Below are 14114 nucleotides of genomic sequence, written 5' to 3'. Positions count from 1 at the left end.
AATAAACTCTACCTACTTTATTTTTGTGTGTGTTTTTCCCTTATATTTTTTGTTTTATCTTTATTTTATGTACTTTCTCTATGTAATTTTTTTTAATTTGGAGGAGGTGTATAGCGCAATTTGGATTATACACCCGGGTGCACAGTGCTCATGGTGCACCCTGTTGAATATTTATTGAAAATCTAATGAACATTGAAAATAATTTCAATGTACATGTACTAGTGAAATATTTAAACTATATGTTCTATGCATTTGAACTATATGTTCATTGGGTATATGTTCTTTTGATATGAACAATATCTTCTTCGTATTTGAAATATATGTTCATTTAAAAACAGGGTGCACAATGAACATTGTACACCCGGGTACATAAACCATATTTTAGGCGTATAGTGCACATTATGGACCCCAACTAGAATACTAGATAAACCGGGATAAACTAAAAATAGATGATAATAACGTTGTTGTATATACAATAATGGAAAGAATCCAATAGTCCCCATCATTTTCAGTTGTCCCCAGTCCCACCAGTCCACCACCCACGCACCAACCATCGATCTCTAAGCAATCGCCCAATGCGGCACTGCCCGTCCGCCGTCCCATCTATTTAGCCCAAGCATCTCGGAAAGAATGGAATCAAGAACGAACTACCCAAAAAAATCACCCAAAACATGGGTCATTTCAGTCAACTCTTCCTAATTCTTCTTCACATACTCATTTTCGCTCTAAATTCTCAACTGGGTAGTTGCAGTTTTTCAACTTCATCCTCAAACCCACTTACCCAACAAAATTTAGACAGAATTAGCTACCTTCCTGGCCAGAATTTTGATGCTGAGTTTGCACAATATTCTGGGTATGTTACTGTTAATCAAGAATTTGGAAGAGCACTCTTTTATTGGTTAATTGAAGCTGTTGAAGGTCCCTCTTCAAAGCCTCTCCTTTTGTGGCTTAATGGAGGTTCAATATCTTTTTACCCTTTTTTCACCTTTTTTTTTCAAATTTGATTTCAGTTTTTGGTTTACTGGTAGGGGGAGCCGTATAGGGTAATGATGTAGACGAGATTTGAGTCGAGGTCTTGAGTACCAACGGCAAGACTTTAACCAACTAAGATAGTTGACCTCGAACTTCAATTTAATGTTGTCACAGTTCTGTTGTTCAGTCTGATATAGACTGACAATGGGGGGTTTTTGGACTGTTAGTTCCTCTGGGACTGAAATTCACTTTAATAACTTCTTCCGAATTGCACTGTACTATTGAAATGTGATTTTTCAAGGGCTTGAGTTGACTGTTGTTTGTTGTTGCTGATATAGTTTGAAAAGGGTGGATCTTTGATTTGTTGATGAAGTATTTATTTGTGTTTTGATTCAAATGATCAGCATTGACTTTATTAGCAGTGTTTTGGGTTGCATTTTACTTTTAAAATGGGGGGTTTTCAAATTAGTTGTTGATGTTTATAGATTGGGGGGTTTTCAAGTTAGTTGTTGATGTTTATAGATTGGGGGGTTTTCAAGTTAGTTGTTGATGTTTATAGACTGGGGAATTTGATTTGAATTGATGGTTGTGTTGCGTAGGGCCTGGATGTTCATCCATCGCCTATGGAGAGGCAGAAGAACTCGGACCATTTCATATCGAGAAGGATGGGAAAACTCTTTATTTGAATCCTCACTCTTGGAACAAAGGTATACCATACTTCTTCTACGGATTTGCCAATGAGTTTGATACTACTCTAGATCTCTGAGTTATTGTATGTTTGGTCTCTACTTTTCTCAATTGACTTGATATCTTGAGTTTCTTCATTTGATCTAAGATTGGACCATGAAGCGGGAATGGGTAAAGTGGAGATAATTTAGGAAAGTAAACTTAGATTTTTATTTATCAGGCAGTAATATGAATCTTTAATAGAGGAAAAGCTGATAGAGGATTTTCATTAAACTATATAGCTTTGGAATGTTGAAACTACTTTCTTTTGCATAATGTTATAAAATCAGTACAGAAAGTATTGTCTATTTCTTTAAGGATAATATGTAAATCTTGCTAGAGCTTCAAGAATAAAATGAACAACATAAATGGTGTCTATTACCTCTTGGAAGCCCATATTACGTGAGCATCAGATAATGATGGAACGACTAAATTCAGTCCAAAGTATTATTATTCATGTAGATTTTTCTTAATAAAAAGATGAAACAAATTTAGTTTTTCCACTACATTGAGGTACGGAGGTCTAACTAATCGATAGTAACAACTAAGGGGATACCTTTAATTTCCAGATATGATCTATACATCTTGTCCTATAATGTCTGGTATTGTCATTGGTTCTTCTAAAGTGCTAAGGGCCATGTACATTTCGCAACACTAATGACAAGATCAGGATTGATAAAGATGGTGCTAATGGACACCTATTGTATCTGTAAATTTATATAGGTGAAGCTGTAAACAAGTTCAATTTGTATGTGTTCTGTGTAAGACCATAACAGTCAGATCCATTACTATGCGTTCTGTTTAAAAACATATAGCAGGTTCAATTTGTAAGTGTCATGTGTAAGATCATAATGACCAGTTAAAATTTTGTGTGTTCCGTGTTAGAACATATAGCAGACTAGCAGTTACAGCCTTGGCTATAGTTTGATCTTGAAACGGGTTCTCTTTTGATCACTTCTTTTACATGCAGTTGCAAATATTTTATTTCTGGATTCTCCTGCTGGAGTTGGTTTTTCATATTCCAACACTACGTCTGATTTGCTATCTCATGGAGATAAAAGTACAGGTATTACTCAACTCTTAAGACTCTTAACTTATACAACGTGGACTGCCAACTATTTTCTTTTTTAATAAAATAATTTATGCCCATAGACTGTTCTTTCTTTGGCTTGTAGCTCAGGACTCCTTGAAGTTTCTGCTGGAATGGTTCGAGCGGTTCCCACATTATAAGGGGAGAGAATTTTATATTTCAGGGGAGAGCTATGGAGGTATACCTTAACATGTTGGTCTGTTATTGGCTTCCTTATTTCAAAATATCTTGTGTTTCCTTTTCATCCAAATTGTAGAAATATGTTTGATAAGTGATGATACAGAAGTCCCTCTTTCTCACCCAGAGGAGAAACTCTTCTTTTCTACATGGTTGTGTTAAGGCTATCTAGAATCTGGATGTTGTGAATTTTTGACGTGTAGTTGGATAATTTTCAGACTTGAATAAGTGGGAACTGTATGACCTATATCAACGTGTTTATTTAAATGCATTTATAAACGCATACTCCGTACTATTTTCTAACCCATGTAACTAATGCATAATATATACATACGAAGTATGTTTTTTATTACATATGAAATTTAAAAATTCAAATTTGTATTTTGTAGTTTCATATGGAATTCAGAATACATGTATTGTTTGGGAACTTTCTTTTTGAGTTTGTGATACATAAATATTTTGTATATAACAATGCCGTTAAAGAAGAAATTGGAGGGATGATGACCGATTATTGAATTACTGGTAATTTTGAGGGATGTTATGGGTATGCTAGGATTCCTAATGATAATAAAAGAGGTTACTGGTGTTTAAAGGTCTTCCATGCTTTTATGAAAAAGAATAACTTAAGAGGGGGAGAAGGAGTCAAGTTACTCTATGTGTTATATAGCACATCTGTTGGACATTAGAGGGGGGATATGGGTTGGACATGGTATACTGAGCAAGGAAAGGATTGGCCTTATGACACCTCAATAGTCGGAGGGTATAGCATATGCTTTTGCATAATTTTAAAGAGGCATACTAAGGATTTTGTAATATTTCTGTTTCCCACTGAGATTATTGTAAAAATATCACCCTGGTCCTGCTGCTTAACCTTCCTAAATATTTGTTGCGTTAGTGATGAATTTTTTAAGTTTCTCTTTGATAATGGCGCTTGACTCATTTACTTACAGAAAAGGTGAAAAATAAATCAAGTAAAAATGAGTACATTACTTCATTGTATGTCTGTTAGGCATTAGAGGGGAGATCCAGAGATATGGATTGGACATGATGATGATTGGGCTTCTAATGGTACATTGTACATGTCAAGAGTTGGTTTACACAATACTTGTTGCATGTGCAAAGAATAAATCTTGGTGTTTGGATTCTTTTGTAGCCTACGATTTTGGTTTGTTTCTATGCTTCCAAGAAAAAACTAGCCTAAGTACCTAGATTAGACCTTCTGAACTTTTTTGATAACCATTTCCTATTAAGGGGCTTCAAAGGATGAGCATCAGATATATAGTTATTAGACATGAATGATATAATGATCACTCTATCTATTATTGGTTTGTTATTTCTCAATTCGAATTTTCACTGAGAAGGAACCTTTTGATGCTCTTTTCATGGAGAGGGGCAGAGAGAAAAACTCAGTTGTATATGTAATATAGAGTATCTAATCAAGAGCAATTTTTGTACAGTGGTGCTCCTTAACAATTATACTTTCATACTGTTAGGAATGGCAAGAGTTCAAATGGTATTTTAGGTAGAAGTGTAGAACTAAGCTTTTCTATTATACAAATAAAGAAAATTGGTGCATGCAGGTTTCTCTTTACTTATTATTGCAGATGTGTGTTTTACAGGACATTATGTACCACAGCTCAGCCAAGCAATTGTAAGGCACAACTTGGAAAGCAACAAGAAAACAATTAATCTGAAGGGTTATATGGTATGCAGCCTTCCTTTCTTGCATAGAAAAACACAAGCTTTCTCTTGTCCGTCTGTAGAATTTGTAACTATCTCTTTATGTGTTAATGCGTTTCAGGTTGGAAATGCCTTGACTGATGATTTCTATGACCACGTTGGTGTTTTCCAGTTTATGTGGTCATCTGGATTGATTTCTGATGAAACATACAAGATGCTTAACGTATTTTGTGACTTTGAGTCCTTTATAAATGAATCAGACAAGTGTGGCAAAATAATAGATATTGCTAACAATGAACTTGGAAACATTGATCCATATAGCATCTATACTCCCTCTTGTACCGCGAACTCTTCTTCGCCTAACAAGTTACTGAAAAGATTGGTAAGTGCCAAATGGTATTTCAGTAAGTAATGGCCAGGGTTCTTTTTGTGCATGCCTTTTTGATGAGCAAAATTGTTGTTAGCTTCCACTAAAATAGCATACTCCATATTACACTTGATTGTCCAACTTGCCATTTTGGGGTGCTGAATTTGACTGTCCTATACATCCAGTCTTTCCACTACAAAATTATGCATCAATTAGAGATGGATTTTGAGACGGATACAATAAACGTCTCAAACTTGAGACGAGTTACTAAAACTTGGTCTCTAAATTAAAATTGAGATGAAATTGTACATAGTGTTTCAAACATTCCGTCTCAAGTTTGTAATGGATTCGCAAAAATTCCGTCTCAATTTTTTTTGAGACGCCCTCTATAGAGGCGCCCTATTTATGTCTCAAATCCGTCTCTAAGCATCATTTTGAGACGGATTTAGACTATATGGAGACGAAATTCCTCGTCTCTATAAAATGATTATTTTGTAGTGTTCTCTGTGAATTTGATGTACTACTTAATCAAAAAACACTCCTACTAGTCGATCTCATTTTTACCCCACTTTTGTCGATCTTCATGAAATATGGTCAAACTAAAATAAATACTCTAAAATGGAGGGAGTAATTGCAAGTTTTATAGATCTAAAATGTTACACTTGTTGGATATCTTTGTTAATGATTTATGATTGGGTATGTTACTTGCTAGATGATTGGTCACATCAATGAAGCATATGATCCATGTAGTGAGAAGCATTCAGTTGTATACTTCAACAACCCTGAAGTTCAGCAAGCACTACATGTTAATCCCAAGTTTGCTCCTGAGAAATGGGAAACATGCAGGTAATTCTCCTGGAAAAGGCAGGCCACCTTTTGTCAGACTAAATATTAGTAGCATGATTAAACTGGAATTTTCTGTGGCCGTCTATGTGCATGATTCTGTGCGACGATTTTCATTGCTTAAACTGTTGCTCATAAAAAGCTACTCGTGATACTTCATATTTTATTTTATTTAGTTACAGGGGAATTATGAAAATAGGAACTACAAATGGGGGGTCGATATGAGAATAAAGATACGCCATTTTTTATGTTGCTTTTAGCTCATGTGTGTCTGCTTCTCTAAAAATAAAGCTCATATTTATTTTTGTACGCCTTATTTCATAACATGTTAGTTTTTATTCTATATTCAGTTTGATGTGGAAATTGTATGTTATGGATGCTCTATGCATTCTTCAGTTGTGTTTCATGTCCATTATTCTTTTATGAAAATGTGGCAGTTTTTAGACAGTTCCCTGATACCTTGATGTACTTCAGCTGGTAACTCTGACGTGCAGCTATAACGCTGATATCCAGAACAACTTAACAATCAAATTTCAATCACTTTGTTTTGATTATCTTTGTGTTCTCCAACGATTCCATCCCATTATATAGTTTCTAGTTGACTTCGGTAGTTTGGCGTGATATTCAAGAGTGATTGTTGAATGTAGATAAGATAAGTGATAGTAGATGGTATAATAAAAAGGTAAGTGTAAGTGTAAGCCTGTAAGTATAGAGAGGGAACTAGATGGAAAGGATAGCCACGAAAAAGGAAAGTGCTTATCTATTGTTTTTTGTGGGGTGAAGGGAGTATATGTCTATTGTTTTATAGTCATGCTCCTACCCTGCATTCCTATACATCTATAATCTACAGTTCTACACAAAATGGAGATAAAGTTACTGATTGTGTTGAATTGCCATCCAATTTCATCTTTTTGATGTCTTAAGTATTAGAAATTAATATTAATGCTCAGTTTACATTTGTCTTTCTTTATATCTTGCAGTGAAGTAATATTTTCTAACTGGAAGGATTCATCGAGGTCTGTCCTTGACATATATCACGAGCTTATTGCTGCAGGACTTCGAATTTGGATTTTCAGGTTTTGATCAGCACTCTCTATCATATCCTTTATATCAATATGGTCATGTGTTTTTCTAAGGGGCAGTGGGGGCTGGAAGAACGTGAAAGTTACTTTCCGATGGTTTAGTGTAAACCTTAAAGTAGCTAAAGAATACACAATATAATTCTGTATGTATGAGCTTTTGGTCTATTGTTGAGCATCAGCTCCATGTTAATGACAAGTGAAGGCAGTTCCCACTAAATCTAATGTTTAGAGTCTCCATAAAGTATATGGCTCAGAGTCTTTTCTGCGTTCTTCCTTTTGTTTCATCATAATTGAGTTTTCAATTTGTTAAAAAATTAATGATTATTTGTTTGTTAACTACTTTAACTGTTTTAACTTCAGAAAAAAAAAACTGACATATACTTTGTTCATTTGTTGCATATAACACTTGTGACTGGATTTTGAGTCTGGATTATATGTCATTGACTCATTGCTGTTATAATTAGGATTTGGGTGCATATTTTTTATGATTTGTGCACAATAACCTCTTCAGAAGCCAAATGACTATCAGGCTCAGTGCATGGGCATGTTTGTGGATGGCATTTATATGTCAGTTTAGCTCTATTTGAACTTTTTTTTAACTGTTTAGGCCTGTTAAATGTGTTTTTGTTAACCTCCAATGAAAAGCATTAACATGGCTCTATTTTACTCACTGTAGTGGCGACACTGATTCTGTAATTCCCGTCACATCAACAAGATACAGTATAGATGCTCTCAGACTTCCAACCGTTAAACCTTGGCGTGCCTGGTACGACGATGGACAGGTAATTTACTGTAGTTTATTTTGTAGAAGACTAGTTTCCTAGATCATCCTCGTTGTTTACTGTCTGTTTTGTCTTATTACTTTAACCAAAACTGGTAATGAATTGCATAACTGTACTCAATGTTAATATGTTATGATGCTTTAGCTATACTGGAGTTTGCATCTGTGTTCTGTGTTCTGTGTTCTGTGTCATAATCTTATTCGAATACTGATGCATTGGTTGATGCTTTAGTTTTTTTCATTTCCAAAATTCAAAGTGCTACTAACTTTTAGGAGATAAAAAGGGGTGAGTGCGAGTGACCCTAATTTTACTTTCACTTTTTACAACTTGCTTAACTCCGAAAATTTCATCACCTGCTGTTCTGTATTCTGATACATGATAGATGGAAGTTCAGTTGTTTGAAGCTCAAACTACTAAATATAGGCTTTCGGCGGCCAATTTGGCATATACTATATGCTAAGTTACTAGTTTCCAACTGATTAAGGAATTAAGATTGAGAAATAGAATGTAAGTCAGCTAGTAGAATTATTAGCTTCTTCTCATGATATTTGGTAAAATCAGCTCTCTACTTGGCCATTTATTAAATCACCAATGGCAATAACCGTCTTCATGGTTTTGCTTAAAATTCATCTTTTCAACTAATTACATGCCTTTTGGCTGTATGACCATATTAACAAGCCCAAAAGCTAGCTGAAAGCCATTTGCCAAACAAAGTCCGTTTGATAGGCAGCAAAAGGACTTTTCAGTTGATGCTACCTGAACTTTGATTGAAGTAATGTCTATTATCTCTTGTATGTTACACCAAAAACCTAGAAATAATTGTAAAATTGTTTTTCTTTTACATAAATAAAGCAGTGGTTTAGTGTCTTTTTCAAAATCATCCAAGTTTAAGTTTTGACTGATCGTTTTCACAGAATCAGTGTTCCAACTTATATCCATTTGGGGCCATTTCAGATTTGTCTAATGTGGTTTTGGGGTCATGACTGAAACAGGTAGGGGGATGGACAGAAGAATACAAAGGCCTTACATTTGTAGTGATAAGAGGAGCAGGACATGAAGTCCCTCTACATCGATCTAAGCTTTCCCTTACGCTAATCAAGTCCTTCTTAGCTGGTGAATCGATGCCAGCATTGCAGCAACTCAGTGATTCTTAAAACATAACATACCATTTTTCAGGAGTAAAAATACCAGAAGAAAGGGTCTTATACCCTCAAACGTACGGGGGAAGAAAATCCCGAAGAATCTGGGTAGAATTGACAAACTAACCAACCACCTAGGTAATAATTGACAAAATTTCTTACCAAGTAGTTGGTTTTCACCAGAAATATGGAATTACATGGTTATAGTTTCTGACACTTTCACGCGATTTCTTCTGGAGCTAGGAATAAGAAAAATCTGAGTGTCAACGTTCATTGACAATAATTGCTTGCTTTAGCTTATTTCACAGTTGAATATAATCTCATAAATTACAATTTAAAGGGTATATAATCTGCCTGTATTTAGCTTAAGTACTAGTTTTATTTCAAAGCTATTGATCAAACAGGGGGATTAAAGTATACTGTAGTCTGTAGGTGATATAACAATGGGACTCCTTACTCTATAATGTCCCTTATTTTCTGTCCAAACCAGTGAACCAAATGCAGCTTCCAACCCATCAAAACTCTTGTACTTAATCGTCAGTCTATAGCTCTGCTTCTCGTGCCTTCTCTTAAACACCAATGTCCTTGGATACACCCTCACTCGAGAACCTTTAGGGGTGGTGATCACTGCCTTGTATGTCGTCATACCGTCTCTTCCTACATTCGTTACAGTCCTATGAAAACTCACTGTATCAGTTTTCGTGTTGTCGTAATAAGCAATGAAAGACGGGTAATTGAGGTCGTTTGAAGGAGTTGAGCAATCGTGTTTATTCGATCTTACAATGCTCAACATTTGGTTTCTTGTAAAGTTCATCGAACAAAGGAGGTTTATATAGTCTTGTGGTGTTAAGTCATAGATTAAACCCGGGTCAAGTGCACTGTTAGGAACAATCTGTCCTGAACCCATGGTTAATGGGGAAGCTGGACCGAGGCTGAAACCGTTGTCCTTGATAGCGTTGTTGGTGTTATCAAGTGGGTTCGCGGTGGTCATCATGGCGGACTTGATAGCCGCCGGGGTCCACTCAGGGTGGACCGCCTTGAGGAGGGCGGCTACACCTGAAGCGTGTGGACACGACATTGAAGTTCCTGAGAGAAGGGCATAATCATTTGACAGTACTATGTCGTTGCCAATCCTGGCTACCTCGATATCAGGAACATAGGCTGCTAATATCTGAGTACCGGGAGCCATTACGTCCGGCTTCAATACACCGCGGCAGCTCCTAGACGGCCCCCTGGAGGTAGAGATGGAAATATTCAGTGGATGATCTAATAACATGGTCACCCGATATAATTAAACGGATTAAAAATCGAATTAAATGGATGAAAAGCGGGTGATGTTTTTTTATCCATCACCCGATCAATCACTCATTTATTTTTATACGAAGTATACATATATTATTTTTATGTTTATTTTAAACAAAAAAGCTATTGGTAAATTCATTATTTATTAAAGTTAGTGTTTGTTTAATTTCTTTCGGTTATATATAAGTTATGACTAATGAGAATTAATTATTTTTTTGGAAGTATATGCAGGTACATAAGATTTTTTTTAGGGGGTTAATTATTATGCATACTATTAGGTGGTGAATTTTTAGTGGTTACTAGTTTTCACTCGCGGGTGATAGATGAACGAAATACAGGTGATGAATAAAGTGGGTGACTGATGGACTGGGTAGAGCGGATGGATGCGGGCGATGCTCCACTCGATCCAAATCCCACCCATTTAATCCGTACCTGGAGGTGTAGGACGCGGCAACTGGTGCAGGCTGCAACCCTACAAGCGTCTGTTGAAACTGCATGCTCACCCAAGAGTTGTTCTTGTTCTTATTCGCTTTCGCGTATTTTACAATGGATAGGCCATCCTCGGGCCTGACGACGATTCCGGGCCACGAGACCTCCCCTGCCTCGTATATTAACGGGTCTTTAGAGATAAATATAGCACCAGCAACAGAGGAGTTCGAAACTTGTGCTATTTGGTTAAACGTTACGCCAATATCATCACAAATGACGATTTCGTTAGAAGCTTCTTTTGTTAACAAATCAGAAGAGTTACAAGCTGCTATACGTTCGTCGTATATTAACGACACCTCTTGAACGACGGCACTTGCCGGGAATAACGTCCACCCTACTATTTTCCGGCCGTCTCCGAGCAACAACGTTCCGGCGAACTGGCGGTCGACGTTGCTTGCACCGACTGTCAAACACCAAGGGATGTCGTTGTGGACCGAACCATACGTCGGACCGTTATTTCCTGCTGAAGTTGACACCAGAACTCCATGCTCCATCGCAGCAAACGCGCCAATTGCTACTGGATTTTTGTACAAGGGGAGATCCTGGAATCCTAACGATATGGAGATGACGTCAACGCCGTCGGATATGGCTTCGTCCATGGCGGCGAGGACGTCTGAGGTGTAGCATATCCCAACCTCCCATACTACCTTGTAGATAGCCACCCTAGCACTTGGAGCCACCCCTTTAGCTGTACCTGTTATGAATTAACTATGCTTTAAAATTACAGTAATGAAAAATACAGAACGAGTTAATCTCAATCCTTACGGATAATATTAACCTCCACTAGATTGATGATGAGATTCAATGGTAATCGATCCACCCCCAAGATTCCTTAATCATAACGGAATACAATAAATTCATCCATTCTCGTTGTCATACGAACGGAATACAATAAATTTATTCATTCTCATGAATGTGGAGTATGTCTTTTGGAGATTGTTTGTTTTTAGGAGAAATGTGAAAAACGTATGAGTTATTGGTTTTTTTTAATTGAAAGAAAGAAGGTGTGGGAACAAAACTTTTTATTTTTTGTGGGAAAATATTAATAATCGTAAAAGATTAAAGCTAATTATATTCGTAATTAATTAAACCGTGTGTGCATAGTGCTAGTCTTGATTAATAATATTATAACCATATTATCAACCTAATAGTAGCACACCAAACTCAATATCCTATTTGACCCGATAACTTAAGCTCATACCATATTTATAAATAAAACGTATCATATTTCTTCCATGCAGGAGAATACTCCCACTGTCCCACATACCTCAAATGAAGACTATATTCTAACAATACCTTTGGCGTAGCCGAAGAAGGACACGTCTTCGACGTAGTTTCCGGCGACGGTAGACGCCGTGTGTGTCCCATGACCGTCCGTGTCCCTAGCGGAGTTCACCTTAGACTTAAGCTTAGGCTCCGCGGCTATAACACCTTTGTTAAAGTACTTAGCCCCTATCAACTTGTTGTTACACAAGGAAGTATTAAAACTTACTCCTCCTTTACACCCACCCTTCCACCTCGACGGCATCGGGGTCATCCCGGCATCACCGAAGCTCCGACTCTCGGGCCAAACCCCGGTGTCAACGACACCAACGATAACATCATGGCCGTAGTCCGAGGCCGGCCAAAGACCGGTATGAGTGTTGAGTGATAGAAAGTCAATAGTCCTAGTAGTGTCAAGTGTAGCTCTAGCTTCTTTACAAGATGATACAAATGCTGGATGGTTTTCAAGCATTTGAAGCTCATTTTGGGATAAGTGTGCACTAAACCCATGCAAGACATTATCATAACTGTAAAGGACACTAGGTGAAGTAGAAGAAGAAGAAGAGGTGGTGGTGGTGGTGGTCACGGCGGCCGAATTGAGGGATTCAACGGTGGAGGTGTACCAATGATGGTGGCTAGTGAAAACATTAGGCATTAAGGACTTATTCATGTGGATGATGTAGGTTGACCTTTGGAGAGTTTCTCCATTATTGGATGAGTGGACAAAGTAATTTATTGGCATCCATATTGGTATGAATATAATGCTAATATAAAATATTAGTCTTTTGAAAATATTCATGTTTTTGTGCTTTACAATATGGGAATTGAAGGGATATAATGCAAATGCTAGTTTTTGGTTGGTTTATATAGATTTTCTTTGGAGATGAAGAGTTTCAAAAGGTCTTGCGCGCACAAGGTGTACAATAAATTTATTGTACACCAAGATAACTTTTATGCAGTTTTTCATAACTTTAACCTAATTTTCTGTAACTTTTATATTATAAAATAAAAAAGTTAATAGATAAATATTTTAAAGGGTTAAATGATTAATTTATACATTATTAGTGATTTTGAAGAAGTAATATTTATTCAAATGAAAAAATTTATCATTAATAAATAGATAACTTTTACATATATAAATGTAACTTTTAAGCATTTTGAGTCAACTTTTACTCCGGTGTACAATATTTATTGTACACCCATTATAAACAAGAATTTGTGGAAGAGTTTAGTCAAATAAGGTAACTTCTTTATATTTTATTAAGTAATCATACTTCCTTCATCCTATTTTGTCCGAGATGTTTTCTTTTCCTCATTTAACAATTCACATAGTCTAGTTTAACTGTATTATCAGATCTACATTTAAGAAAAAAAATCTTGTCATATGAAATTTTGTAAGATTCGTATCATTGTATAATTACAAAATAACAACTTTTATAATTTTTGTTATTGATAATTAAAGTTATTAATGGATAAAGAAACGTGTCAGCTAAAAGAATGAGAAAAAATATATTATAAAGAAAAAGGTCATACTTTTGGAAATTTGGTGTAAGATGCAACAAATTAAAGGTCATATATGGACTAATAAGTTTTCCACCTACATGAAAGTGGGCACTTTGTTTGGCTAGTTAATTATTAGTACTTTTTCAAAATTCCCCATAACATTGATTTTTCAGGTGATTTCAATGAGATCATTGAGGAAAGTACTACTACTAAATTACGAACAATAGGTCTTGCGCGCACAAGGTGTACAATAAATTTATTGTACACCAAGATAACTTTAACCTTTTTTTTTATAACTTTAACCTAATTTTGATTAACTTTTATATTAGTAAAAAAAATTAATAGATAAATATTTTGAAAGGTTAAATGATTGATTTTATACATTATTGAAGAAATAAGTTTTACTAAAATGAAAAAATTTATTACTTAAAAATAGATAACTTTTACATATATAAGCTTAACTTTTAAGCATTTTGTGTTAACTTTTACTTCGGTGTACAATATTTATTGTACACCCATTGTAAATAAGAATTTGTGAATTACGAATTATAGAGACTGGATTTGGACTCAACTTTTAAAATGTCAATTTTGGTTAATATTACTGATAATATATCGTGTGAGAAAATTCAAAGTTTTAGTGTTTTAACCAAATTTTTTGGACTTCCTATTTTAGTACATTTTTGTCGAATATTGTGTAAT

The 14114-nt window shown here is 35.7% G+C and overlaps 2 protein-coding genes across 2 annotated transcripts; one reads left to right on the top strand and one right to left on the bottom strand.

The window, feature by feature from the left end:
• Nucleotides 1-463: 463 nt before the first annotated feature.
• LOC110790671 (serine carboxypeptidase II-2) lies at nucleotides 464-9197 on the top strand. The gene is made up of 10 exons (XM_021995442.2): nucleotides 464-957; nucleotides 1572-1679; nucleotides 2669-2764; nucleotides 2874-2966; nucleotides 4585-4670; nucleotides 4767-5027; nucleotides 5725-5858; nucleotides 6836-6931; nucleotides 7614-7719; nucleotides 8712-9197. Exons 1-10 carry the CDS (start codon nucleotides 672-674, stop codon nucleotides 8871-8873), a joined length of 1428 nt encoding a protein of 475 aa, XP_021851134.1. The 5' UTR covers nucleotides 464-671; the 3' UTR covers nucleotides 8874-9197.
• Nucleotides 9132-12743, bottom strand: LOC110790670 (subtilisin-like protease SBT3). The gene is made up of 3 exons (XM_056836605.1): nucleotides 11946-12743; nucleotides 10599-11343; nucleotides 9132-10096 (listed from the first exon to the last, which is right to left on the bottom strand). Exons 1-3 carry the CDS (start codon nucleotides 12709-12711, stop codon nucleotides 9268-9270), a joined length of 2340 nt encoding a protein of 779 aa, XP_056692583.1. The 5' UTR covers nucleotides 12712-12743; the 3' UTR covers nucleotides 9132-9267.
• Between the last annotated feature and the right edge of the window lie 1371 nt (nucleotides 12744-14114).

The sequence above is a fragment of the Spinacia oleracea genome, chromosome 2, assembly GCF_020520425.1.
Source record: "Spinacia oleracea cultivar Varoflay chromosome 2, BTI_SOV_V1, whole genome shotgun sequence".
Lineage (NCBI taxonomy): Eukaryota > Viridiplantae > Streptophyta > Magnoliopsida > Caryophyllales > Amaranthaceae > Spinacia > Spinacia oleracea.
This window is presented reverse-complemented; position numbering and strand designations above follow the sequence as displayed.

Coding starts and splice junctions, on each gene's coding strand:
- LOC110790671 (XM_021995442.2), top strand. CDS start 672: ATGGGTCATTTCAGTCAACTCTTCCTAATTCTTCTTCACATACTCATT. Junction 958..1,571: donor CCTTTTGTGGCTTAATGGAG/GTTCAATATCTT, acceptor TGTGTTGCGTAG/GGCCTGGATGTTCATCCATC. Junction 5,859..6,835: donor GAGAAATGGGAAACATGCAG/GTAATTCTCCTG, acceptor TATATCTTGCAG/TGAAGTAATATTTTCTAACT.
- LOC110790670 (XM_056836605.1), bottom strand. CDS start 12,711: ATGAATATTTTCAAAAGACTAATATTTTATATTAGCATTATATTCATA. Junction 11,344..11,945: donor CTTCTTCGGCTACGCCAAAG/GTATTGTTAGAA, acceptor AATTCATAACAG/GTACAGCTAAAGGGGTGGCT. Junction 10,097..10,598: donor CCAGTTGCCGCGTCCTACAC/CTCCAGGTACGG, acceptor TTCCATCTCTAC/CTCCAGGGGGCCGTCTAGGA.